Source organism: Osmerus eperlanus, chromosome 21 (assembly GCF_963692335.1).
Source record: "Osmerus eperlanus chromosome 21, fOsmEpe2.1, whole genome shotgun sequence".
Taxonomy (NCBI): Eukaryota; Metazoa; Chordata; class Actinopteri; order Osmeriformes; family Osmeridae; genus Osmerus; species Osmerus eperlanus.
In genome coordinates, this window is record NC_085038.1 from 9,701,810 (window position 1) to 9,728,514 (window position 26,705).

Here is a 26,705-nt window from a genome sequence, read left to right on the forward strand (position 1 = left end):
TTACGATTACAGGTAAGAACGATATATAAATGTATCGACCCCCCCGACCTGTTGTTTTTACCTCTTTTGGGGGGGGGTCCAAGTCTTAATAAGGGGAGTCAAACCCCCCCGTAATTCAAACGTAAATTTAAAGTTCAGAATTGTACATTTTAAGACCCCGCGGATCACGGAAACCCTGTTATCGTCATGGGGTTGAGAAGCATCTGATTTGTTGTTTTTATTCTACACACAAATGTACATTGTTTACATTACAAAGACAAATAGGTTAAATATATATATTTTTTTTGCCAAGTCACAAATTTGACATTGGCACTGTGTCATATTACTCAAACAAGACATCCAAAGGACTCATCTAAGTAAACCAGAGAAGTTTTACATGTTTGGCACATAAAAATGAAGGTTGCACCGGCCTTGTACAACCTAATATTCTATTGCCTAGTGAAAGTATTATTTGGTTTTAATGGTGTTAGTAGTGATAACTGGATTATGACAACCACTCTTGTACTTATATATTCATTACATCTACTGGACTGTATGCATTAACAAAAATACTTGGGTCAGATCATGCAATAAGAAAGATGATTAAGAAAAAAACGAATAAGATGATACCGTATCAAGCTCATACAACCTGACCAAACAAAACAGATACAATTCTAAGGTGTTAGAACTGTTTAAAAAAAAAAAAAACTAAGAGCAGAAAATACTTCAAAAACAAACGCATGCATAACAGTTTGCTGAACATAGTTCAGAGTATTGGATGTGTCATAAGCACAATGCCATTCACAGGCATTACTTTTGGCCCACACCTCTGTCCCCCCCGACACACAGTGTCGCGGAGCCAGAGAGAAGGCGCTTCTTCAAACAAACGTTTTATTTTTTCGAAACAAACTGAAGATTTCAGACAGCCTTTTCCCTTCGCTGACTTCTCCCACGATTTTAAGCCAGCTGTGTGACCTACCCATCCAAAGAAGTCAGAATACCTAAACAAAATAGGTAAACCACTCCTAAATGTTTAAAATTATACAATAAAAAGATCAACTGTTTCCAAGAACATTTTCGTATCACAGTCGTAAATGCTGTTTTCATAAATAAACATGGCCGTGCGGTGTATACAAACCTCTGTGATAAACTGAATGATACAATTTGTATCAATAAAGAAAGTCTTTTTCTCTGTATGCAACGGATTGTACCGGAAACTGCTACATACAACCTACGCTGACTAAATGCCAGGCTCATTCAGCGGACGTCGTCCACCCCGAGGACGTCTGCCGACGTAACAAAGCAACCACAAATGTCTGGAGACTAGCTATAGAAAGCTACATTTGTAACATGTCTGTGAAATCTTAACTTTATGGTAGAGGTAATTCTCTTTCTGTAGTGTACCCGTCTCATGTAGCGTCTCCCAGTGTTGGCGGAGGGCCAGACAGAGATGTCCCTTACTAAAACTAAGGTACACACGGCAGAATCTCCCAACGAGCCAGCCCCTACATCTACAACCGTGGCAGCAACCTAACCCCGCCTCAAATCAGCCACCTCTAAACACAGCAACAAACACAGAACACTTCAAACACAACAGCAATAAATAAGGCCTGTATATGTACACTACAGCAAGAATCATCTGGGCATATCTTTTTCTTTTTAAGATCTACCATGATTTGTCAGTGGAGTTAAAGAAGGTGGGGGTCATTGATTAAAATGATGAAAAAGTTGAGAAAACTTGAGCATGGAAGTCAAGTGTATTAATAATATTAGCCGTAGGTTATCTAAGAAAGTGCTTTGTTAATCAATTCATATTGTTGCCCGTGCATTACTAACATGAAATCTAAGATGGACAAAAAAGAAAAGAAAAAGAAAGCTGAATAAATAAATTAAACTGTTGCCTATGCTTTAGGTAGATGACACATTATAAACATATGGTGTGTGTATAGACAGTCACTGTCCTAACCATATCCGCCACACACCATGTTCTACAGGTGGTTTTACCATCAACGGCGACTTCACTGACTGAAGCCGAGTCAGCGAGGTGATGTGGCCCGTCGCTAGTAGCCACACTGGGCCTTCTCTGCCAGGATGGCGGCTGCTAGCTGCTGGGGGTCTATGAGGTGGGGGCTCCTGCCCATCACCATGCCAACCAGCTCTGAGGGGAAGATGTTACACAGGTCGACGTACACCTTCTCCCTGGCCTCGTCCAGCCGGCTGAGGGAGGGGGGCTCCTGGTGCAGGGGGGGCCGGAGGGGGTGGGGAGGGGGGTGCGGCGTGTGGGAGGGGGGGGGCATGTGTGAGGGGTGGGGTAGGTGAGGCGTGTGAGAGGGGAGAGGCGTACTGGAGTGGTAAGGAGGGTAGTGGGGGTATGCTGGGGGGGGAGGAGGAGGAGGGGCCTGGGTGTATCTATCCCACCCCCAGGCAGACGTGGAGCCGTGCCAGCCTGACTGACGGCTCTCTGGTAGGCTCTGGCAGCTGGGGGGGTCATACCGGGGGGCAGGGGGTTGGCGGTACTGGGGGTCCCAGCTGGAGAAAGGCTTCTGGTGGTGCGAGAGAGAGGGGGGTGGGGCGAGGGGGTGCTCGTACAAGCGGGAGTCCGACACGCTCTCCACCCGTGTGGAGGCCAGGCAGCGGGCCAGGGGCGACCCAGGAGGGTGGAGGCTGGTCGGGGCCAGGGAGGGGTAGTCTCCCGGGCAGCTGGAGCGGGCCCCCACAGTCTGGTGCTGCAGGTGGGGGGGGAGGGGGTACAGAGGGCGCTTCAGGCAGGGGTCGGGAGGGTCGTCGTGGGTGTAGCTGTGCCCGCGCGCCAGGCTCTGGTGGTAGCTGTGGAGGGTGGGGCCGGGGGGGTAGTCAGGGGGGTGGAGGCGTCGCGGCTCGGCCGGCGGCGCGTTGGGATGAGCGTACAGACGGCTGTGGTGGTGGTGGTGGTGATGCTGGTGGTGGTGATGGTGGCCGCCGTACGGCGGGCCGTCGCCGTCCAATAAGGCGTCGGGACAGGCCGGACACGCCCTCTCGCCGTACGACTCGTAGCCACTCCCGCAGCTCACGCCGCTCTCGCTGCCGCAGTCCGACGCCGCCGAGCCCCGGCGCGGGTCCGCGTCGCCAGGGAAACGGCGGTCGGGGATGTGGCGCGACGCCAGGCCGAGGCCGGAGTAGGCCCGCATCACGGAGTAGTAGCTGAGGTCCGGGGGCTCGGCGCTGGGGTAGAGGTCCGGGTGGGGGGAAGGGGGAACCCGCTGCGGCGTGTCCGCTCTGGGGGGCTGCTCCTGGGCGTAGCAGCCCAGCCCGGAGGGCGGGCCTCCAGGAGCCGGGGAGAGGACAACGCTCCCGCTACAGCTGCTGCCGGTGCTGCTGCCACACAGGCTGTTCTTGCGGCCCTCGCCCCGGCCCAGCAGCTTGTCCTCGGCCTCGCTGTACGACAGGGCCCTGACGCTGGGGTCCGACTGCCTCTTGGAGGCCCCGGTCTTGTCGCCCGCCGCCCCGTCGGCGCCCACCGGCACGCTGTGGCTCTTCACCAGGCCCTCGCCCTGGCCCTTGCTGGCCGAGGTCGTCTTGGCGCTGGCCCGGAGCTCGTCCGCCACCGAGCGCTGGGGCTGGGCTCCACGTTCTGGGTGGTAGTACTTACACTTGTGGCCGTATGTGCACTTCTTACCTGGAGGGGGGAGGGCAAGACAAGAGGGCAGCGGTTAGGACAGAGTTGCTGGGAGGCAGGTTGTCTAACACGGTCAGCCTATAGTTTTAATAAGAGACGGGTGGAGGTGGGGTTTGCTGGGGGTGGAGGTGGGCTGGGGGTGGAGGTGGAGTGTGCTGTGGGTGGAGGTGGGCTGGGGGTGGAGTGTGCTGGGGGTGGAGGTGGAGTGTGCTGGGGGTGGAGGTGGGCTGGGCTGGGGGTGGGGTGTGCTGGGGGTGGAGGTGGGGTGTGCTGGGGGTGGAGGTGGAGTGTGCTGGGGGTGGAGGTGGGCTGGGCTGGGGGTCTCACCGTAAGGGCAGGGCTGCTTCTTATGCTCAGGCATGATGGGTCTCTTCCTGAGGAAGTTCTCCAGGCTGGGGCCGTGACGCCCCAGCGGGTCATCAGGGGGCATGAACCTGGGAGAGAGGAGAGGGAAGAGGAGGAGGAGACACACAGAGACAGACATTAGTCTTAACCCACAGAGAACAGAATCAAACTCCAGCAGGATAAGAATGAATTGATATCGATAGACAATTATCAACTAATCCAATGCTCCGCGGAACCCTTGCAGACTGAGTAAGGACTCCCTCCTTACTTGTCGTTGACGAACGAGTACATGAGCAGGCGCTCGTCGATGAACTTCTTCCACTCGGGCTTCTCGTTGGCCAGGTCGCGGTAGTTGTCGTTGGAGACGATGATGCCGTCCGACTCGTGGGCCAGCTTGACGATGAAGCGGTCGTCGTAGCAGACCACCCGGCGGCCCTGGACGCGGCGCGACGGCGTGAACACCAGGATCTTCTCCTTCTCCAGGCGACGCAGGATCTCCTGGTCTGGGGTGGAGAGGGAGAGAAAGAGAGGAATGAGATGGGGGAGAAAGGGAAAGACGAGAAAGAGAAAGGAGAGAGAGATGGGGAAAAAGAGAAGAGAGTGTGACAGGACCGTAAAAGAGGCGGGGAAGGAGGAGAAGTTGAGAAAGCGAGGTAGGAAAAGAGAGAAATAGGAAGTGCGTGGTTTCCTTTGAAGGATCCAGCTGGATGTTCCACTGTGTGTGTGTGTGTGTGTGCAGATTCACAGGGGTGTGGCACTGACCTGTAATAAGTGCATCAGGGCGGGACTGCTCTTTCCTCCATGCGGGCACAAACACGGTGATGTCACGATGACCTCGATCCAAGAACCAATCAACAGCCAGCTGGATCCCATGGCAGGAGAACACCTCCTTATTACCATGACTACAAGGAGTAAATAGACAGCTGTTAGAAGGATCCAGAACAATATAGGGGATCTTTGGAAATCAATGGGCGCATTCCAAACTATCACAACTATCTACAAACTACATCTGATCAGAATCATTTTTACATGTAGTCTGAGTCAGCGTTTGGTTGTCCTACCTCATGGCCACGTTGCTGCCATCGAGAACAACAGGCCTCAGGTTGTCTTTGTCCCCCAGGGGGTCTGCAGGACAGGGGGACTCGGTCCCTCGGGCCTCCAGCGACTCGGACAGGCCACAGGTGGAGGAGGAGGAGGAGGTGGAGGAGCAGGAGGAGGTGGGTTTGGAGGCTGGAGGTTGTTCGCTGTCTGGCTTGCTGCCCAGTTTGACCAGCTCGCCCAGTATGTCGTTGATGAGCGTGCCCGGGCCCAGCTTGGTGAGAACCAGGCGGACTGTGTCCTCCGCGTAGCCCAGCTTCAAAGCAAACTCCAGCTTGGTCTGGTACTCCTTCAGCCCGGCCCCTGGCTGCTCCGGGGGGGGCTCCGGGGGCCCCTCACAGCCCAGGTCCACACAGGAGGCCCGGCAGAGAGGCTGGTGAGGGTTGGTGGTGCTGGGCGCGGGCGGGGCTGGGTCGGGCTCGCTCTCAGAGCCAGCACTCTCCTCCACCTCCCCAGACGGAGTAGAGCTACCACTGGAGCCACCACCCTCCTCCTCCTCCTCCTCCTCTCCTTTCTCCATACCGGGCCCTGCCTCCACGCCAGCCTGACGGTTGGCCCCTTCTACGTGGAGGTACTCCAAATCCAGCCCCAGGTCAAGGATGCGGCCTGCTCCATCCTCCACATGGTCTTTTAGGCCCATGGAACTGTCCCGCACATCCAGCTCTGGGCTGACTTCACCCCTCTCACACCGCCCACGTCATGGCTGCCTGGAGGCAGACAAGGTATTTGATTTCCATATTTCCAGAATACATTTGAATTGCATACACACACACACACACATTATCTGAGATGTTTATTCAAATATCACTTTCAAAGGGCCGCTAATAATAGTCGTTTACATCACGTGTAAACTTTGTGCTGTCAGAAATCTTGGTGGTGTGAGTATCTGCCTTTTCACATACTTCTGTTGTCCTCGGAAAATGTTTTCACTTGGGAAGCCCAAGCCTAACGTTGTTAACTGAATGGATGACCGGCAGGACACAGATTGGCTGAGACAAAAGAGAGGCCAATCCTGTGGTCTGTGGGGGGGGGGGGGGGGGGGGGCCGGGTCTGCCCTAATTAACAGACTCCCGCTCTTTCAGTTAGCCCCGGCGTGCTCCCACCCGGACGGGCCACGCCTGCCCAGCGCATCACGCTAGGGAAACAGAGGACGCCCTGTTGGAACACATTCAGCCGTTATCTGTGGGGCTGTTGCCAGAACCCCCCCCTCCACCCCTCTCTCTCTCGCTCCAGGACCATATGGTTACTCCCAGGGGGGGCAGAGTCACTCATTAAACCATGGAATAATTCACCAGAGACTGTGGAAGTTTTACCCCGTGATCAACGAAGCCTTATTCCACTTGGTCGATTCCATTTGAGACCGTCTCAAATCCTCACGTACAGTCACCTGAGCGGGCCTCGTGTCGAATACGAGTTTCCTGTCAGGCAACCGCACACATTAGCAGGTGAACTGAGCGCCGTGCTAGCCTGAAGGCCTGCGAGCCCCGTTCGCTGCTAATCGCCAATGAAATCAAATCCCTTTAAAAGTGCAACGGAGGGGGTTCGGTGGGGGTGACGGGCGGCGCATTGTATGAAAAAGGGCTGCCTAGCAACATGGGCCACTGTTGCTAAGCTGCAGCTGCTGAAGCACTCCCCCTAAAAATGCCAAGACAGACGACCCCCTCCCGCACAAAGAAAGGCCGGGGGGGGGTGGCAAAGTGTGCCTTGCTGGAGGCCCCCCAACAATGAAAGTAACAGAGCAGTTTCTTTTGTTGGTTCTTCACAAGCTCCTCCTCCTCACACACTGTCGCAGACACACGGGAGAGACCAGTCATATAGACCCAAAGACCACTGCTAGCTCACTCCCTCCCCCTGCTTGTCATCCACCTCTACTGGAAGCTGGGAGATGTGCTCTCTCTCCAGCGACTATGGCTGTGGTGGCGACCTTTCCTAGCTAGCCTTTCCTAGCTAGCCTTTCCTAGCACAGGATGAGTCACAGTTTCTGGAGGAGTGGTGTGCTACCTCTCCCAGTCAGGGAAACTATGTCTGTTATCAAGGACAAAACACAATATTAGCATCCAATGCACTCGTTCTAATCCAATTAGAACGCCTACAGGCGCATGGGCAGTTTAGCCATCAGCTGTGTTAGGAGGGTTTTCAAAGTCAGGAGCATCCGGAGTGAGCAACCTCACCCCAGGAGATGTCTACTAGTAAGTCAAGTACAGGAAATACCGGGCTCTGTGCAAACCGAAACGCCAACTCAAACGATCCTTATCGTCGTTATCAAACATCATCATCAACAAGCCTCAGGCCGGGGCTGCGTTCTGTCGTCCACAGACGAGGCCTTTTGTGCTCCTCCACTGTGCTGCTGTGTCACACACAGCCCTCCTCCTCCTCAGAGAGCTTCCCAAGAGCTCATGTTCCATTTGCCAGCATCTTTCAAACCCGTTCACCCCCAGCCAGTCCACAGGGGACGGACGGTGGTTTGCATTGATGCAGGCGGTGATGAATATGTAACGCTGGGTGGCAGGTCTGGGTGGGTGGAGGGAGGGGGTAGTGGGGGGAGGAGAGGAGCTGGGGGGGGGGTCTGTCTGCCATGCAGTGTGTCGCACAATAGAGGGGGCCGGCCGAGCCGAGAACAGGGAGGTAAGGTGGGGGAGAGGGGAGGGGCTCTGGACTCTCCTGCCGTCAGGGTAACAGATGTCTCCTGAGCTGGGTGGAGCAACCGGTGTCCTCCCTCTTCCACGGGGCTCAGTCGATGCAGCCAGGCTGCGGACGTCCCGCCAGCTTTTTCCAAAAACCTGTAACAGAGTCCGTCCCCCGCCCGCCCGCACCCCCCCCCCCGCTCTCTCTTCTCTTCAGCCACATCTTGTATCCTACACACTTTACATACTGGGAACTTCCAGAATTGTCAGAAATAATTCTTAATTAATTAATAAAAATGTAATCTTCTGATGTTCTAAAGATACTAAATAGACAGCATTTTATTTAGGCCAACATTAAAAAATATATTATAAAAAGTAACGTCAAAACTGCATTTGGGGGATTGGTTTCTTGATCCAGGCTTGTTTTGTCTAGTTCCTGACTTTCCTCAATAAATTCCACAAACGACACATTTCCCTCAACAAAGCTCACAGGACTGAACATTTTGAGAGACATCACTCCCTCAAGCCCCTAAAGCTGGAACGGCGTAAGAACGCGTCTCGTTAGCTCGTCACGAGGTCAGACGAGCTCCTCCGCAGGTTCAGGTGGTCTGACTGACCTGTCAGCCCGGACACCTTCCACAGGCTGAACAGGGGCTTGACCACCTGTCTGTTGACCCCGCCTACACCGCCCACGCGACCACTTGACGCATGATATCATTTAACCTACGGTCTACTTCTGTACACAAACCGTAGTTTATGGTGACCACACAATTTGTTGTGGTTTTCGCCCAAGAACTAGAGCAATCCTTAGCCAGGGAAAAACCAAGGAAGACAGAGAGGCCAGTCCAACATGAAGACAACAGCTGAGCAGTCAGTATCTCTACTTACCTCTTACTCCTGGGAATGACCAATGACAGTGAAAAGCCTGACAGAGTGAAAGTGCCCTTAGGGATGTAACTTGTCTCATAACAGCATAACAAAATCCATTGGCAGTTCTGCATGTATTCCTGCTTTATAGCAACATCAGCGTAACAGTTCTTCAGAGTGTGATCACCAAAACAGTCTCCCAGGAATAGTGTTGACTGTGAGGCACATAAAAGGAATGTCTCAGGGTGGTAAAAGCCTTCACTCTCGGGTAGTTTGTCTCTGAGTCAGACTGATAGGACAATGAGTGGTTTAACAGATGGAGCGATAATGTCTGCCATTCCCTTCTCCCAGAGTGGCTGTCTGTCGGCCAATAGGAACGAGGTGACCTCACAATGAGATGGAAAAGGAAGAAGAAAAAAAATGCGGGCGGGCAGATGCATGCAAAACCCAGTACGCCAGTAAGGCACGCTTAAACACACACACACACACACACACAAAGGTCTTCCCCAGCGTGGCCAATGAATCAACGAGGGGTGTGTGGACAACAATACAGCCAAACAAAGGGAGCCGTGCGGGCAGCTGCAACGTGAGGCCAGGCTGGCTGGCGACGCAGGCCTGCAAGTGGGGGAACACCTGGCTAGTCGGGGGATCGCGGTCACTCTGGTGCCTTTGTTTCAGGCTGGGGGGGGTCAACCAGAAAGAATGGGCCGAATTATGTTAAAAGCGGTACATGTCTTTTAGAGCGCACGTTGAGGGCAAGAGGAAAGACGAGAATGCAGGGTTCGGGTGAAAGGGGATCGGGTGAGTGCGCGGGGGGGCGAGGCAACTCAAAAGTTTTATGTCCAAATGAGTATGCAAAGGAGTGCATCTTTATTGTTAGCGGCACACTTGGGGCAAAATGACTCGGAAGTGCAAGGATTAAACTCCGATGCTTTATGCCAGACAAAGGCATAACAACATTCATTATTGCTACTCTTAATAGAGGACTGGCCCCTCCCCTTTCCAACAATACAGTAGACCTGAGAATACGATTTAAGCAACATTCTTTTACCCTATTCTCCCTATTCTCCATGCAAGATTGACAAAGTAAGATGGGTGCATCGGCGCACAGAAACAAATGACCAATAGGTGGCCCAGAGGGAGTGAAAGGTTATTCCGAGTCGAGAACATAACCTTACGCTAACCCTTACAACACGTCGCTCCATAAACGAAGATACCAGGAGTGGAGCTGCAAACTTTGGGGCCACAAATGGAACGCAGACCAACCGTCGCACTGACGCTAAACTAACTGTTGGCTAACAGAAGCACAGATACCCTCCAGATCAGTAGCCTGGGGACCATCTGCTGCCAGACAGGTGTGTCTACAGCAACTGTGCAAAGCTGCCTCACCAATACCCTGGGGCAGTGTTCAGTACAAAGTGAGTTCGTTCGGAGTTCAATCTCGTTTACCTCTAGCCTAATGCTTCACTGAAACTATATAAGGAGCCACACATGATGGACAGTGACCAAAGATGAGTATAGGCTTAAAGTAATACAACTTGTTGAAAAGAAGCATGGTTATCTAAAGAGCTGAGGCAGAAGGGCACCTTATGGTCATTGTGCTCTCCGACCTCTTGTTTACCCCTAGTTTACACAGCTATTCATCTCCAAGAGACCGCCTCACCACCCTGCCCCTCACCCAATACTTTAGAAGGTAAAGCGTCCAACATTTAGCCTAGAACTGTATATCTGACAGATAATCATTTTCAGACACGTTTTGTGACCCCCCAAACAGGTAGCTAGGGCACTGAGACCCATTTCACCGGACAATGGTAAACTCGATTTAGCCCTGAATCAGATTAAATCCGAGATCTATAAAATCAAATAAAATCTATAAACCTTTCTCGCATTCTCTTTCTCTGAGGAAGCCATACTTTGCTGGAGCAGCAGGAGGACAATGTGTGGTCCCCTTGAGTCCGGGCAAAAGAAAGGGAGAGCCTCATGGGAATGGACCAGCTGATGGACCTGGCCTAGACCAACTCCCTGTCCAACTGAGAGATTGGGGTTCCTGAGAAAGTGCTGTTCAACTCTGTCATGGGGTGGCCTCAGCCAGACACTTCTACTATAGGTTCCTAAGGATGCATATAGTGTCCTACTTCTGAAAACACAAGAGGAAAACACTGCGACCAACGTGCAACGTCAACTCAACTGATTGGTACAGAGTAAGTCAGGGGCGATTCTAGGATCAGACCTTTAGGGGGGCTTAGCCCCCAATGAGAATGTGACATCTGCGCCATGAAATTAACTACCTACTTGTCTCTCCTCTTCTGAAAGGTGCATGGCAACACTGGATATTAAACCTGTTTGAAGCCCTTTGAACCTGTAATTTTTTGTCATCTGTCACTGACACGTTTGCAAACTCTTACGTTAGAGCACTAAAACTTACTTAACATAATAATAATTCATAATAATTCAATTTTTTAAATGTTTTATTATTACTATTTATAGGGGTGCTGAGATGAAATTTAGGTGTGCTTGACACCCCTAAAAAGAGTCTAAAATCGCCACTGGAGTAGGTGCAGTTACTAGTGACACCGTTAAATATAGTATTGTAGGCCTACATTATACCCCACAATTGTATTTTTAAATTTGCAATTTAGCTTTGGTGAAGCAATTACGCAGGTGGCAGAATGTTTATCCTCCCTGGCTACGGTGATGTGCGCTAGCTATCTGCAACAGCCATCTGCCTATAGTACAACCTAAAATGACACATGGCATTCAAGTTTATAACCAGCCCGTGTAAACCCCTACTGTATATAATAGAAATGTGTGTTTGGCATTTTCTTTTCAAATCTAGCCAAGTAGAGCAGCCAGAATAAACAAGCTATTAAGCTTTAGCTAGCAAGCTATGTATTGGCATTGGTTTGATGGACTCACTCATATCTGGGACTTGAACGTGCCAGTACTCAACAATAGCATCACAGTAGAACCCAATATGAAAACAATTAATAACTTCCTTAATACAAACATTGAATGAATTACAATTACTGTCACTATGTTTGCAATATAAGCATCGCTATAGTACTTACATTTTCCTTGTTATCATCATTATGCCACACCATATGCTAGCAAGAGCTAGCCCCCAAAAAATCAACATCCGGCCCGAGCTAACAGCATCACGGCGTTTAAAGTTTGTAGTAAAGCGACATCTAGTGGTGGAAGACAGATATCACACTGCAAGGTCGGTGCAATATTTTTTCTCTAGAAAGTATTGTAAAAAATCTTTAATCGACAAGCAGAAAAACTTATCTAATGGAACACAACCTTAATTATATATAGTCTACAATTCTACATTCACTCTGAACATATTAAGTGAGCTAAAAGAAAGCACACTGCACAAATTGGTAAATTACTTCAAGATTTTATTCAATGGAAAAAAGACTCAGGAAAATACAAGAATTCCCATAATACACAAAGGACATAAATTAGAGTAGCACGGTAGAAACACCTGAAGGAAAACATGTCACCTGGCACCTAGGCAGCTGAGAACATTATGACAACGTTACCACACAGCCAAGGGCACAGTGTGTAGTCCACTGTGGATAATCAGTGATTCACACTCTGAATTGTGTTTAGATTGAAACGTGAGCAAATGTCAAGGATTATTCCTGTACTTAAACCTTGAAATGATAATACAAAAGGGATAATACAAAATACAAAAGGGAAAGTTGCCCTCAAATGAACCATAAATATTAATATCGATGCACGTCGGTTTAACAAAACATTGCTTCTGTAAACATTTTCAACATAAGGGTGTGCATTACAATTATTTATTATTTTAAACCACTGCAGTCTCATAATTATAAGGGTTACACAAAAGTACAGAAACAAAAACTAAAAACCTAAATCTTGAAGTTAGAAATGTTTTGTTGGTGCAGGCTGTAGTGGTTTTGTAACACTGTTCAATAAAATGTGTGACATTTTGCCATGTCATGGCCTGCTGTCACCAGGCTGGAGAGTGCAAACCCACCCAGTCTGTTCCAACAGCGCTCTACTCATAAGGTCGTCACACTTTAAGCCCGGGTCACATCTGAATGACCAGAAGTCCACTGGAAAAGGCTCAGAGGAAAACTAGACACCCTAGTTCTGAGTTGTGACTCACATCACAATAGGCATTAGTCCATACACACTTTATAAGAGATGTCTGTCAATGCCACGACTTCTCAGGGTTGAGGTGTTTACTCCTGAAAGACAGCCAGACCTGTTTTGGACCAGCTGGAGGAAGAGATGATTCATGAGGTGTCTGGTTGAGCCTGTGGGTCTGGATCACACCAGTGACCGTGGACACACTAGACCAAAACAATAACTATGAAGTGAGGCGGTGAAGATACCCGACTATGGCAGGTTATGTCAGCATTGAGGAATCCAACAAAGAATCACACAGCTATTGTATATCAAAGTGCCCCTATGTGGGGACCATGCTTCATCATAGTAAGTCTTCAGACCCTACAGAGGGCTATTTAAAAACTGGGGTTCATTTCAGTTTGTGACCAAGTCTAAGGCAACCGCATAGACCTGTAGTTAGTTACACTGGAGATCAGAGCCACGCATTCCATGGCTGCATTCTACATGGATGTTACACATTTTGCACACTTGATGGCACAGGATCAAAATGAAATGGAGTTTAAATCTCCCTCTGAACAGAGAGACAACCCATTGACATTCTGAATTCAGTGGAGGGACCCTTTCAAAGAAGTGGAAATCAAACCAGTGGTTGCAGAACTGGGTTGTAAATTTACCCTTAAACGTTTCAATATTTGGAGTATATAATATAATTTCAATCAAGACATTTAATCCACTTCTGGTCATCATGCTACGTTAATGTCAACCTCTATTACCAATTCACAGTTTGTCCTACATCACCCAAGTGAGTTAATGCAACACAAGTCACAGTTCAGAGAATGTGTCCTTTAGGTATAACAATACATTACTCTCTGTTTGATGACATATGGAAGGGGGGAGGTTATATTATATCCCCAAAGCACAGCCCCTATCAAAAGAAAGGCCAAATAAGTGAAGACAGGCAAGACTGAGTTTTCAATAATCAAGTACAGCTAATGTGGACATACTGTATAACCATTTTGCATCGTGGTTACAGGAAATGATTCAAGAAACATTTTGACACAGAAGCCCACCCTTGTCAAAGATCTGTTAAAGTGACCTGACATTTCCTGGACTAACACAGTAACACACAACTACAGTCTGTTTGGTGCAACAGGCTTGCTCCTCCTATCTATCGATGCCCGACCCTGTTCTATAACTCCCCTCCCATCGACATTCTCTCTCTCTTTCACGCCGACACCAAGATCCCCACGCACACACACACGGGACACGCACACCGTTCCTGCCACACGTACGCACACTAGTTTTACTATGAAACAGAAGTTTACAATGACAGAAGTTTTCAGAACCCGTCTCCGACAGCGGTGGTACCGGGGAGGAATAGGCTTCAACATGTCAAGGTGTAGCAGGGCTCGGGGTCGAAACCCAGGGAGGAGGGGTATTCTCCTTCCCAGTCTGCGGCGCTCGTAGGCTTGAGGACAGCGCAGCCACGTGACACACACACACAGACCCCATGAGCCCTCGGGGCTAGAGTCTCTCCGATTGTTACAGGTCTTTTTTTTCTCTTCTTCTTCCCCTCAGATGATCGGAAAAGCTCGGGTTGCTCCAGTCCCGCGTCCGGCTTCAAGGTTTTACGGTCTTCGTCATCGTCGTCATCGTCGTATTCATCTTCCGTTCGTCATTCCGCGGTTGTCGTCTTCCAGGTTTTCGGGGGGCCGTTCCCTTACTACCAGCTGAGCAGTGAGGTGCGGCCCAGGGTCATGAAGTACACCTGGCTGGAGCCTCCAGAACGCACGGACGCAAAGAACACCTGCCGAGACACAGAGAGAGAGACAAGCACAGAGGCACAGAGTGAGGGGGGAGAAAATAAGTTGCGTGCCACACTTGTACCCCGGCGTTGTACTCCAACACAACACCATGAGTAAGACGGTTTCAACAGCTTAGAAGGAAAGCCGTGTGTGTGTGATATCTCACCTTGTCGTTCCTCTCGCACAGGAACTTGAGTCTCTGGGCCCTCTTATGCATGAACACCCCGTCCAGGTGACCCGTCTCCACAGAGCGGATCTCTATGGCCTTCTCTCCCCAGCCCATGATCTGGTTGGACCTAATGTAGGCTGCAGTGACAGAGACGGCGAGACACAGAAACGCAGGAAGTGAGATTTGAGCGTGTGTGTGTGTGAGGTATGCAGCGAACATTTGGCTTGTCAGCGTTTCCTCTGAGGGCGTGGCGGGGCCCTTACCCACGGAGGTGGGCATCTCGCCCCACTGCAGCACCACGTCCTTGGTGATGCGTCCGTACGTGTTGACGTAGACGCCCTCGTCCTCGTAGCACACCAGCAGCTCGATGCCGTCCGTGTTGGGCAGGATGATGATGGCGTGGGACTGGATGTGGGTCTGGATCTGAGGAGGAGGAGATAGAGAGAGATAGAGATAGAGATAGAGATAGAGATAGAGATAGAGAGAGAGAGAGAGAGAGAGAGAGAGAGAGAGAGAGAGAGAGAGAGAGAGAGAGAGAGAGAGAGAGAGAGAGAGAGAGAAGAAAAATGGAGACAGAGAGCGAGAGACAGAGAGCGAGAGAGCGAGAGACGGAGAGAGCGAGAGAAAACAAGGTTAGACAAGCATTGAATACTTTCCACAAGGCAAAGGCCAAGTGAAGGCAATCACTGTTGGGTGACATTCCAATGTCAAGGTCTCAATCTTAACCAACAAACACTGTCTCAGCTCAGCTCCTGACGAGCGTCTCTTACATGTGTGGGAAGGTAGATGTCGTAGACCGCCCCCGAGTCCACGTCCACAGCGTGGAAGCCGGAAGAGGAGCCGTAGATGACCTTTAACCTCTGTCCCTCCTCCACTGTCAGGTCCACCAGCAAGGGCTTGTGCACCAGGTCACCAAATGACTGCAGAGAGGGAGGAGCTTAGTCAGCAACCAGGAAGTGAGGCCTGATTATCCCTCTTGATAGGCAAGCGCTGGATTGTTCCAATAACAAGTGGTGATTCATGAGTGGACCTGTATATCTTGGGTGGGATTTTGACTCATATATTTGTGGGGGTTCACCTTAAAGGCCATGAACTTATGGTAGGGCTTTGGTGCCCACGCATAGACCTCCACAGAGTTCTTCAAGGCAAGGACAAGGAACTTGATCCTCTCGTATTTCACTGAAATAAACAAAGACGTAAGCTGGTTACCAAGGGAACTCCAGTAAGAGGCTGGGTCTGATTAGGACTGGTCAATGAATGGCCCACCAGTTGACTCGAGGACGGAACGTACCAACTTTGTAGTGTACACATCCCTCCAGTTCCCCGACAGTGGTCCAGCCCTGTTTCTTCTCCACCTCAGGGTCATTGTGCAAAATCTTGTTCCTCAGCCAGGACAGGTAGTACACTCGCAATTTGTTCTTCTTGCCTGGGAGAGGAACAGGGAGAGGGGTAGGAGAAAGTCGATGCAAGGGACAGAGGTTAACAATCAAAAATCATTATTCAAATCCCAGATGGCGTTCGGAGCCATGGATCTCATCCGGGAGCAGGCCCAGGGGAGGCCAGTCCACCCCAGAAGAGGAGGCAGGAGGCTGGGTACCTGAGATGGTGACCAGGACGTTGAGGCCCTCCAGGACGTCCATCTGCTGGATGCGCCGCCTGCTGATGAGAGGGTAGACCTTCCCCTGACCGCTCCGGTCCAGCAGCATCAGACCGCTCTCCGTCCCCACCAGCAGGTTCACACCTAGATACGCACACAAACACAACATTTAGATGTTTGGGACTAGAATGTCTTTTTTTTTAATAAATGAACAAAAAAAAGAATGACTTATGTGACGCAGGTCTGTGTATATACTGAGCCATGTAGGTTTGCCAATGAATCGCTACGTTACTGGATATGGGTATGAACCTCTTTAAAACAACAACAGCAGCAGCAGTGTGTCCGTACCCCAGAGAGCAGCGCACAGGATCTCAGAGTTGAACCTCTTCTTGTACTTTCGGATCTCCGGCGTGTCGCTCTGCGGGCGCGTGTTGACCGGGTTTACGTTGACCACGGAGCCCTTACGGGACGGGTCAGCCCTCAGAGCGTCCGCTAGGCGGCCTTCGTTCCCGAACGCTGCTGTGGGAGGGGCAAGCGAAGTGACTGAGGATCAGGAAGAAACGGACTTGACAGACACACACACAGAAACAGACACAGGCAGACACACACACAGAAACGCACACACACACGCACGCACGTGCAGAGCCTCACCCATGTTGTTGAGGGAGCTGCCGCTGGAGGGGGAGATCTGCAGCAGGCGGGGGTCTATGAAGGGCGTGAAGGAGGAAGACGACTTGTGTTTCTGGAGGGTGTTACTGGCCGACTGAGTCTGGGACACAGATAAGGGGATGAGACCCAACACACACAGATAAGGGGATGAGACCCAACACACACAGCCGTTTACCTGTGCTTGGCCTCTGTGTATCTGTACAGCCTCATTACTAAATGGCCTGAACGGGTAGAAATCAGGGCCAAAGTTATGGCCTATAAGTGTTTGGCCTTGAGGGCACAGAATGTTATATGGCCACATGATTTCCATCGTAATGGCTGGGATATTCAAAATGGTTTTAACGGTTATGGATTGCGTGGGCACTAGATGGCGCTAATGAGGAAGCGGAGCGTGTTTGTCATCCCATTCCTGGGTCCAGTTTGCTGAGCCCCAGTCTCACTGCTGGGGATGTTTATGGCTCAGCTAGCGTGCAGGTCCAACTAGGATCTACGGCTCCCCAATGATGCTATAAATAAAAAGCCTGGTTTCCTCTGACAAGCTTAAACTGAGGGGAAATGAAGCCCATATTTCATTTTCTGGGAGTCATAAAACTGCTCAACTGGGCTCTTTTGATATTGTAACATTTGTTCTAATATAACAATTGCAAAGTACTTTCAGAGATAAGAAAAATATGAAATCAAATATGAAATACATTCAAGACCTTTCTGACATGCTGTTATGCTAATAAGGTTGAAGCAGCAAAGAGTGGAAAGTTAATGTTCGGATAAACACACAAGCAGAGCTGGCATGGAAGAGAGAATTGGTTATGAGAAACACCAAAGAAGAAATTAAAAGGGATGGGAATTTGTGAAATGTGGAAAAAGACATGAAACAGTGGGTGTAAAAGCCCAAATAGATGACATGATCAAAATCCACCACCATCATAGCCAACTGTATCATTCTCCGTCATTTTAAAGCCTTTCTTCTTTCGTATCGACTGAGATGAGCTGCCTTTGGTACCTGGTCCACCATATCACAGACCATTTCCGTTTATTTGAGTGTGTGTGCCATGTTGTTAAACTTAGCGCAGGTATCATCTGGTCTTCCATGAAAGCCAAGGCAGGGAAAGATAGAAAAGCCTTCACACACAAGCACTAGTGTAGAATACATACTATTAAACCACTAGCAAAGCCAACAATGTCACCCGCATTTGATTTCTGAAGCCAGCACCCGGTTAAAACACCACACACCAAGCATGCTACCACCCAAGCAAACTCCATAACCAAACTACAAAACATAAATGCCAAGGAGAGATAGATGTGAAGTACACTTAGCTATATGCCTTTGCGCTTTGATGAAAGCCTAATTGGACTCCAACTCCCAGCAACACCACGTAGCATGACGGTTTATCCAGTGTTCTAGAACGCTAGCAAGTGCAAGCCAGCCCCTGGCTCCTAGCTTTGCTCCCCCTCTAGGGGGCACCCATATGTTAGCAGGCAGTGTAGTAAGCAAGTTAGAAGAAACAGCCCAGAAAGACAGTCAGTCAGTCAGCCAGCCAGCAGTGGGCAGAGCAGAGCATCCAGAACAGGGCACTTGAGGGGGAGGGACATACCTCCATGACAGTGAGCTTGTCCAGGGGGGTCTGGGGGGACATGGCAGGGCTGATATGGCTAGAGGAGGGGGAGGAGGTGGAGGAGGAGGCGGTGGACGGGGAGGGGGGGTGGTGACTCTGCTGGATAAGGTCTGGGAGGAGGTGAATGCCGCCAGCAAAGCCGTTTTTCTCCGGGTGGAAGTGAATGAGGGGAGGAGGCTGACCGTGGCCGGGCCCTGGCCCAGCCTGGGAGACAGCGACCGGGCGCTTTTTTTCACCTGCACTCTGGAAGCAAGAACAAGCAAACTTGGGTCTGGGCTTGGACGAACCGGAGGAAGAGGACGGCCTCTGACTACCTGTGCTAGACTGTGAGCCACACTGTGTATTTCATGACGTGTATAAGAAGTCTGCGTGAATGTTTCCTTCCCGGCTCACACTTGCTCTTCTACCAACTGTTTATTCAACACCGACTGACCTAACAAGCTTCGCACTGCATGAAAAAGGTGTGACATGCCTTTACAGCACAACAACATAACAGCAAAAGCCATGTAACATGGGGGGGGAGAAAGGATGAGGAAAAAACGAGTCTGTAACAGGTGATGTGAGTGAAGAAATGACAACAGGAATAAATGCTCACTTTGGAGAGCAGACGTGTGTCTCTGGGCTTCGCCAACTAGCGGATGTGTGTGTGTGTACCTGTCGGATGACCAGGGTGCCGTCCTTGGAGGGCGTGGTGGCCTGGTCGCTCTCAGAGTCGTCAGCCAGCAGAGTCTTCAGGGACGCTGTCTCCCCGTTGCTCAGTCGTCTACACGAGTGGACAAGGTTGAGTGGACAAGAACTGGTGTCAACAAATATGTATTCATCATTCGATGACCTGCACACATTCGGTCAACAATGTGTGGTGTCACTTCAAACTCAATATTCAAGATTCTTACATCTGTCCTCTGACACTAGCAGTTTTTTTAGGTTTTTTTTGGATTGAGAAGATAAAAGAGACAAAAGCTGTCACTGGAGTGTGTAAACAGCCCAGGTCTTTCCAATGAGCCGGGGGAGGTGGCGAGTTGCTAGGTGACCGGGCTAAAGGTCAGGAGGTGACGTACCCGGCCCTGGAGTCCTCGGCCCCGGAGGTGGACTCCTCCCCTCCGTCCTGGTCCACTTCCTCGTCGTCGTCTTCGTCCGTGGTCCCCGAGTCCTCGCTGGACGAGGAGTAGTCCGTCACCTTGTTGGGGGGGCGCACGTCCTCCACCGCCCGCAGCTCCTTGGCCAGGGCCGTCAGGTCCTGGGGGGGGTCAAAGGTCACGTGAGGGGCGTACAGCATTCACAGATCTCCCATTCTAGAATGTCCAAAGCAGGGGCTGCGCCTTCTGTCTTTCCTCCTGGCCAGCCAGGAAGAGGTCAGCCGATGACTCGACACAAAACGGGGGGGGAAAAGGCTAAACTGCTTTTGTTTCTGGGAAACGTGTTTTGATGCCGACACAGCGATCGGGAGGTGGAATGGTGCAAGCAGAGGCAACCACCACCACTTTGTAATAGGCAATCCTATTACAAAGTGGTGGTGGTGGTCTCGTAGAAAAATCTAACCAGACAAAATAAAAAAACTTCAGGCCTACGACAACATTCAGAACGGGGCTCTCGCTACGGATAAAACAACATGACTACTATTTGCTACTTACGGCTGGCCGGTTGGGTCTGGCAAACTCCTTCTTTTCCTCCGGCTTTTTGGCAGCATTCTCGGGGCGTTGCAGCGGGGAGCCCTCAGACTTGGAAGAAGCTGTAGGTGACCAATGTACACCAGGTCAATTCTTTGGTACATGAGAGGAGAATACCAAGTCACATGCCCGACACGTGGGTGTTGAGCGGACTGCACATGCACCATTTGGATGTAGCTTTGGATGAAAAAAAAATGTCTCCTAAATAAATCAAACGTAACGGCTTCTACCGTCTCCTGGTAAGTGAATTGTGAGAGAGAGAAGCCCATCTGAGCCGGCGTGCTTGAGGTGTGTGTGTGTGTGTGTGTACGGAGCGTGTCGGGGTGAGACTCACAGCGAGGCCTGAACCTCTCTCCAGAGCCGGCCTGGGAGCTGGAGTTGGAGGACCCAGAGGAGCTGCCGCTGCCTGGCCTGGGAACCAGCTTCTCCACTCTGTCCCACAGCAGACGAGGCTCCGCATTACTGACACACACACACACGGGAGAGAACCGTCATGTCCACACACACAATAACAAAGATGGGCCCACAAAGGGCACCGTTACCGCCCTCCTCTCGTCGTCACCTCTACGGTACACCCACACAGGAACAGGCTTCCCACTCCCACCACAAAAACCACTGACCACAGTCAAGAGAAGACCACCGAAAAAAACAACGAAGGCTTCAGTTACCTGCCGACATTCCTCTGCACTGCCTGGTTGTTAGCCTGCGCTCCTCCAGGCAGGGGGGACTCGCGGCGGGACAGCACCGGGGACCTGGACGTGGTCCTCACAGGGACCTGGGGGCCGGGGGGGGGGGGGGGGGGCACACAGAAACACACGTCCACTCACAGTTAGGGCCACCGGGTGGTGAAGTGGCCAAACCGCGCCACCTGAGTGCATGCTAGCCTACGCCGTATGAGAAAGCTTGAGGATTTCGATCCATCTACAATACCAGCCACACAAGCAATCCGTTTATTAGACAAGCACCGGTATGTTCTGAATACACACGCAGTCACTGATGGAGACATGGATGTACAGAGCAGCACGTGAATGAGAGGTGGAAGTGGATGAGAGACGGAGCTTTGGGGAGCAAAAGAGCTGTGATTCCTCAAGGCCAGGCAGCGCTGTGGCTAGTCAGTCCTCACAGCAGCATGGACACAGCCCCCGGCGAGCAGAGATGGGACACCTTGAGAGACAGCAGGCAGGCTAGCCGGGATGAGGCCCGCTGATGGAAGTAAGCGGCAGCATGGAGGGGGTCAAGGAAGGGAGGGAGGGGGAGAGGGAGGGAGGGGAGGCAGTGTTTCCCCTACCATTATATTAGGGGGGCGCCCCGCCCCCCCAACGGTACCCGCCGCCCTCCCTGGAAGGTCAAGTTAATAATAAAAATAATAAAATAATAAAAATCTTTTTTTTATATATATTTTTTTATATATAGCGCCAGATCACAAAATAAGTCATTTAAGGTTACTTTTCCTATAAAACAGGTCTATAGCTTGCTCTTTTATTAAACAAACTAAATGGCCTTATGTTATTTATCTTATTTACACGACGGCATGTCATTTTTGTCTCTACTATGTCTCTACCCCCCCGCAATGACCCCGCCTGCCCCCCGCCCCCCCAAAGCTGTAAACCTAGGGGAAACACTGGGGAGGGAGGGAGGGGAGAGAGGGAGGGAGAGAGGGAGGGGAGGGAGGGGAGGGAGGGGGTGTCCGTCTAGGCTGTCCTTACCCTGGGGGGCACCTCCTCACTGACGCCCGGGGCGGGCTGCTCGGCCCGGGGCGGGGGCTGGTGGAGGGAGGGGTGGGGCTGGGTGGGGTCAGTGCGTGCGGGTGAGGGTGCCTGTTTGTGGTGGAGGTGGGCGTGCGGGGGAGGCTCCTGGGGGCGCAGGTGGAGGTGGGCAAAGTTCGAGACGACGGCGGCGCCGGGCTCGCTGAAGGAGTGGGAGCGCGACACGACGGGGGGAGGAGGAGCAGGGGCGGCGCCGCCGCTGCTCTTAAGAGCGGCCAGGTGGGACCACTGGACCTTTCCGGAAGGAAGGAAGGGTGGATGGAGAGGACAGACACAGAGGGGGGAGGAAGGGAGGGAGGGTGGGAGGGAGGTGACAAGGGACAACAGAGATGAGTGTAGATGAGCATGGCTTCAACATACATGTGCATGTACATACACATGCATAGGCAGACACAAATACATGGGACCCAGTCAAACAGCTGGATAATACACACGAAAAACAGGAGGTGAGACATTTAAGAACACGGTGCCAGGACAACAGATAAACAGTCCAATGGCGGGGAGGACATAAATGGGCGTGCTGGGCAGAGCAGCCAATGACCGGCAGCCTGGTCTGGAGTCCTGTACCAGATTCTCTTCGGTCATTGGGTGAAATACTCACACACGGGCCCAAATGGCAAGGCCTCGCACTAAGAATATCCAGCCATAACCAGAGGCGTTCAGAGGTGACTCAAACTATTTTGTGCCTGTGAGGCTTCATCCATAGGGAAGTAACCTGGGTCCCACCCATCGCTGTCTGTCAGTCAACATAGGCTACTATAGAGAAGTAGGGAGAGGGAGGGAGGGAGGGGTGGAGAGGGAGGGAGGGGTGGAGAGGGAGGGAGGGAGGGGTGGAGAGGGAGGGAGGAGTGAGGGGTGGAGAGGGAGGGAGGAGTGAGGGGTGGAGAGGGAGGGAGGAGTGAGGGGTGGAGAGGGAGGGAGGGTTACCTGTGGTTCCATGGGCCGGTGCATGGCAGGCTGAGCAGACTCGGAGGAGCCCCCGTTGGAGAAGGGTTCAGAGCGGGGAGGGACGGGGGGTTGCTTTGTGGGGGCGGTCTGAGGGGAGCCCTGGATATTTTTGCGGTACCGTTCATCGGCCTGGGAGGGAGGGCGTGGGGGAAAGGATGAGTCACTCATGTCTCTGCTTATACACACACCCAACCCCCCCCCCCCCCACCCCACCCGCCCCACAAACAAACAAACACACAAGGAAGATGACAAGTGGACAACAAACAGAGCTAGTCTGAGGATTCCCAGCATGCTCTTGGGCGGGGTCAGTCACACATAAACAGACAAAGGTTTTCATGGAGACACATGGATCAACGCTCCCCCCCCCCCACCCCCCAAGAGCTGATTTACATTACGGCACTACAGGACACATACATGTTATTTACATTACGGCACTACAGGACACATACATGTTATTTACATTACGGCACTACAGGACACATACATGTTATTTACATTACGGCACTACAGGACACATACATGTTATTTACATTACGGCACTACAGGACACATACATGTTATTTACATTACGGCACTACAGGACACATACATGTTATTTACATCACAAAACTGTCAAAAAGGTGGGTTTGCTCCACACAACACAGAAGCTATTTCTCTAGGAGGTGGAACACACAGGCTGGTTAGTCGGGGCCTCGGATGTGTACATGCAGTGGCCCCTCTCAGTCTGCAGAGGTCAACTCCATGGAAAAGCCACAGCCACATCAGAAACACTCGGATCTAGTTGGAACGCCTCAGAACGGCCTTCAGATTGGAGTTCATTCCGTTCTTCCACCATACGGATGGTGTCAACAGCTTTTTTTTTTATTAACCTTGGTAATACTTCAAGGAAATAGAATGATGTGAAATGAGTGAATATGGGGGAAAAGGAGATATTTGAAAAGGTAGTAAATTGCAAATGGTGGCATGTATGGTGGCATCATGTCGTGACTAATGACTGCTAACTCATCTGGACAGAAGAGCAGCTGAACGTTTACCTCAGCCACGATTACGGTCTCGCTAATCTGAAATTCTCAAAATGACTCTTCCGTCTTTTTCCCGTTCCGCCCCGCTCAAAGTGGAGATTAAGATTAGGATATTTAATCCTCAAAAAGGTTTTAGTAGCCGAGCAGCAGCAGATAGGCAAGCAAAAAAATAAAATAATCAAGAGTGAGGAAGAAATGACAAAACAGCTCAGCTTTCGTTCGGTTTTAGAGGCAGTGCAAGTGTGAGCTCGTGGTTTTCTTTTCTCCGACTGGACACCCTGCTTCCTCTCAACGAGAGCAACAGATTTGCCATTTCAGTGGTTCTGTAACATCGCAAAGGAAAGAAGAAGAGAGCTTAGGAAGCCCATGACAGGCTGGCTATCGCCCCTCAAACCCAACCATTTCAAACGGGTTGGAGTTACAGGAGATTCCATTTTAGGACGACCGCTAACTTGAGGAAAAAGAAAACCATAGTCGCCGCTCACACCACGCCGCCTCGCGTCGCGTCCCCCCAGGCAGTGTGGGAGAGAAGAGAGGAGGCAGGAAGCAGCAAGCAGCGGGAGGGGGGGAGGAACACAGAGGAAAGTTCACCTCTCTGACTGGCCAAGGAGGATGACAGACAGGGTCTACGGTGGGCTCCGGGTGTCCTGTCTGAGGGGGGTTAAGGGCGTCGGGCCCGTCGTTCTTAGGGAGGCTACAACTGTCGGGGAGCGGGTTAGCGCCAGGGGACGTCTCGTCCCGGTGGCGGTCAGGGACCGGGGGGGCGCGGGGGCTCTGAGGGGTCTTATCGACCTCCGCGGACACGGCCCTGCCCGCCTCTGGCAGCCCTGTCGTCTGTGGCGCAGCGACGACACCGTCAGGGGGAGGGGGTAGCGGGGCTAGCGGGGCTGTCGTGGCGACGCTGCTGTCTGGGGGGCCTGTCTGGAGGGCTGGGGGACAGTCCGGGGCCGCCCTGTCGGGGTCGGGGGTCTTGTGGCACGGCGCGGGCTGCTTGCGGTCCTGCTGGAGGGACAGCAGGTAGGTCTGCTCCTGCTGCAGGAGCTTGTGGAGACGCTCGGCCTTCCTCTGCTCCTCCAGCTCCCGCCATTTGAACTCCTGATGCAGAGCATGCCAGTGTGTGTGTGTGTGTGTGTGTTCGGGGATACTGGTTACTATAACGTTGTAGTTCTACCAGATATGGAAGCTGGACAGACTAGATGTAGTGACACGCACTTAATAATACGCAATAATAATCTGCCACTACAGTATCCTCCTAGTCAAATGCATCTGCTACAGTAATGCAGTAACATGAACATGGTTCTATAAGGGAGCAAGATAAAACAAGTGAATGATGCACAAAAATTAAATAGCATGACAGATGACTCATATCAGTACTGTCTTTCATAACATACATTTGCAATCCTCAAATAAATAACAAACTTAAGAGCAATGAATGACTCATGTCTAGCCGGCGATACTGGTCATGAATCACGCCCTTGAAACTTGGAGTGGAACAATTCCGAATGACCTCATTGTCATCCTACTAACGAGGGTGAAGGTTAAACAGTGACGCGCTTGATGTGGGAAGAACTTAAAAGGCACTGTTGGGGGAAGCTGACCGGATCTTTCCCGGAACCTTCCGTCCCGGTGAGACAGGCGTGGGGGTGGAGGGAGGGTCTTACCAACAGCATGGCCTGTTCATGCAGCAGCTGCTGCTGCAGGATCTCCAGGTGCCTCTGCTCCTCCTCCAGTTGACGCCGGATGTACTCCTGTCAATCAAGCACAAGGGCCTCCGTGATTGGTGGAAATACAGGGGGAAAAAACGGGAGCGCGCGGGACGTTCGACCCCGACCCACCTGCTCGCGGTCGCCCCTCCTCTTCTCGTCCTCGGCCCGCCGGCGCTCGTCCTCCTCTTTCCGCCGGCGCTCCATCTCCTCCACGCGCCGCTTGTCCTCCTGCTCGCGGCGCCGCTGCTCGCGCTCCTGCTGCCGCCGCATCTCCCGCTCGCGGCGCTGTTGCTACGGAGACGGCAGGAGGGGGGGGACACGGTCTCAGAAACACGGTCTCGATCGCTTGATCGAATCGATTTGGGCTCGGCTACACGTTCACTGAGACATAAAGCCGTCAGACCATCGGGGTATGGAGCGCAGAGATACCAATCGGGTTCTCGCAGATTGGCCCACTTGGGTGTTTTGCCTGTCTCTCATTGCTCCATCTATCCATCTATCCACTCATCCATCCATCCATCCCACCATCAATACATCCACCCATACCATACCACCATCCATCTATCCCATATCACCATCAATACATCCATACCACACCACAACACCACCCCTCCTTCCGACCCTCCCTCCTACCTCCTCCAGCCTCCTCCTCTGCTCCTTCTGCTGCTCGATGCGCTTCTGCCTCTCGGCCAGCAGCTGCCTCTTGTACTCCTCCTGCTCCCTGAGCTGCTGCTCCTGCAGGAGCTGCTGGCGGCGCAGCGCCTCCGAGCGCTCCTTGTTCTCCTGCTGCAGGCGGATGAAGTCGCGGCGCAGGGTGGACTCGCCCGGCACGTTGACGATGGAGCTGGGGGTGGGTGGGGGGTGGGTGGACAGGGAGGGAGGCCAGGTGTCAGAGCAGTGGGGGGGCGCGGGGGGAGGAAAAGCCCTGGTGGGCACCCCAAAGAGAAGATGGCGGGCGTAAACCCACGAGGGCGCGCTTACCTGGGCTCTCCCTCCTGCTCCTGGGGGTCCTCCTCTTCCTCCTCGCTGCCGCTGTACTCGTACTCTGTCTCGTCTGCGAAGGGGGAGAGA

General features: G+C 51.8%; 2 protein-coding genes across 8 annotated transcripts in view; both read right to left on the reverse strand.

The window, feature by feature from the left end:
• Positions 1–52: 52 nt before the first annotated feature.
• LOC134007567 (probable ribonuclease ZC3H12C) lies at positions 53–11,713 on the reverse strand. Of its 2 annotated transcripts, none has more exons than XM_062447114.1 (6): positions 11,637–11,713; positions 5,041–5,784; positions 4,742–4,881; positions 4,248–4,482; positions 3,962–4,068; positions 53–3,634 (listed from the first exon to the last, which is right to left on the reverse strand). In XM_062447114.1, the coding sequence occupies exons 2-6, from the start codon at positions 5,715–5,717 to the stop codon at positions 2,040–2,042; spliced, it is 2,754 nt and encodes a 917-aa protein (XP_062303098.1). In that variant the 5' UTR covers positions 5,718–5,784; positions 11,637–11,713; the 3' UTR covers positions 53–2,039. The 2 variants fall into 2 exon arrangements, with proteins under 2 accessions (XP_062303098.1, XP_062303097.1); XM_062447113.1 differs by lacking the exon at positions 11,637–11,713 and adding an exon at positions 8,590–8,930.
• A 239-nt stretch (positions 11,714–11,952) lies between these two features.
• The window catches only part of LOC134007811 (mitogen-activated protein kinase kinase kinase kinase 4-like), a 29,092-nt gene continuing 14,339 nt past the window's right edge, over positions 11,953–26,705 (reverse strand). Inside the window, exons 11-32 of one of the 6 annotated variants that reach the window (XM_062447500.1) lie at positions 26,616–26,688; positions 26,268–26,478; positions 25,764–25,925; positions 25,590–25,676; positions 24,520–25,023; positions 22,886–23,035; positions 21,899–22,192; positions 20,861–20,967; positions 20,527–20,654; positions 20,157–20,254; positions 19,584–19,762; positions 19,180–19,288; positions 18,505–18,768; positions 16,895–17,012; positions 16,592–16,762; positions 16,244–16,387; positions 15,938–16,072; positions 15,725–15,825; positions 15,417–15,566; positions 14,910–15,069; positions 14,644–14,783; positions 11,953–14,479 (exon numbers count right to left, since the gene is read on the reverse strand). In XM_062447500.1, coding sequence (XP_062303484.1) covers positions 14,396–14,479; positions 14,644–14,783; positions 14,910–15,069; positions 15,417–15,566; positions 15,725–15,825; positions 15,938–16,072; positions 16,244–16,387; positions 16,592–16,762; positions 16,895–17,012; positions 18,505–18,768; positions 19,180–19,288; positions 19,584–19,762; positions 20,157–20,254; positions 20,527–20,654; positions 20,861–20,967; positions 21,899–22,192; positions 22,886–23,035; positions 24,520–25,023; positions 25,590–25,676; positions 25,764–25,925; positions 26,268–26,478; positions 26,616–26,688 — 3,569 coding nt within the window. In that variant the 3' untranslated portion in view covers positions 11,953–14,395. The remainder of the gene's footprint in view (positions 14,480–14,643; positions 14,784–14,909; positions 15,070–15,416; positions 15,567–15,724; positions 15,826–15,937; positions 16,073–16,243; positions 16,388–16,591; positions 16,763–16,894; positions 17,013–18,504; positions 18,769–19,179; positions 19,289–19,583; positions 19,763–20,156; positions 20,255–20,526; positions 20,655–20,860; positions 20,968–21,898; positions 22,193–22,885; positions 23,036–24,519; positions 25,024–25,589; positions 25,677–25,763; positions 25,926–26,267; positions 26,479–26,615; positions 26,689–26,705) is intronic. The other 5 variants (XM_062447502.1, XM_062447501.1, XM_062447503.1 and 2 more) reach the window with 5 other exon arrangements.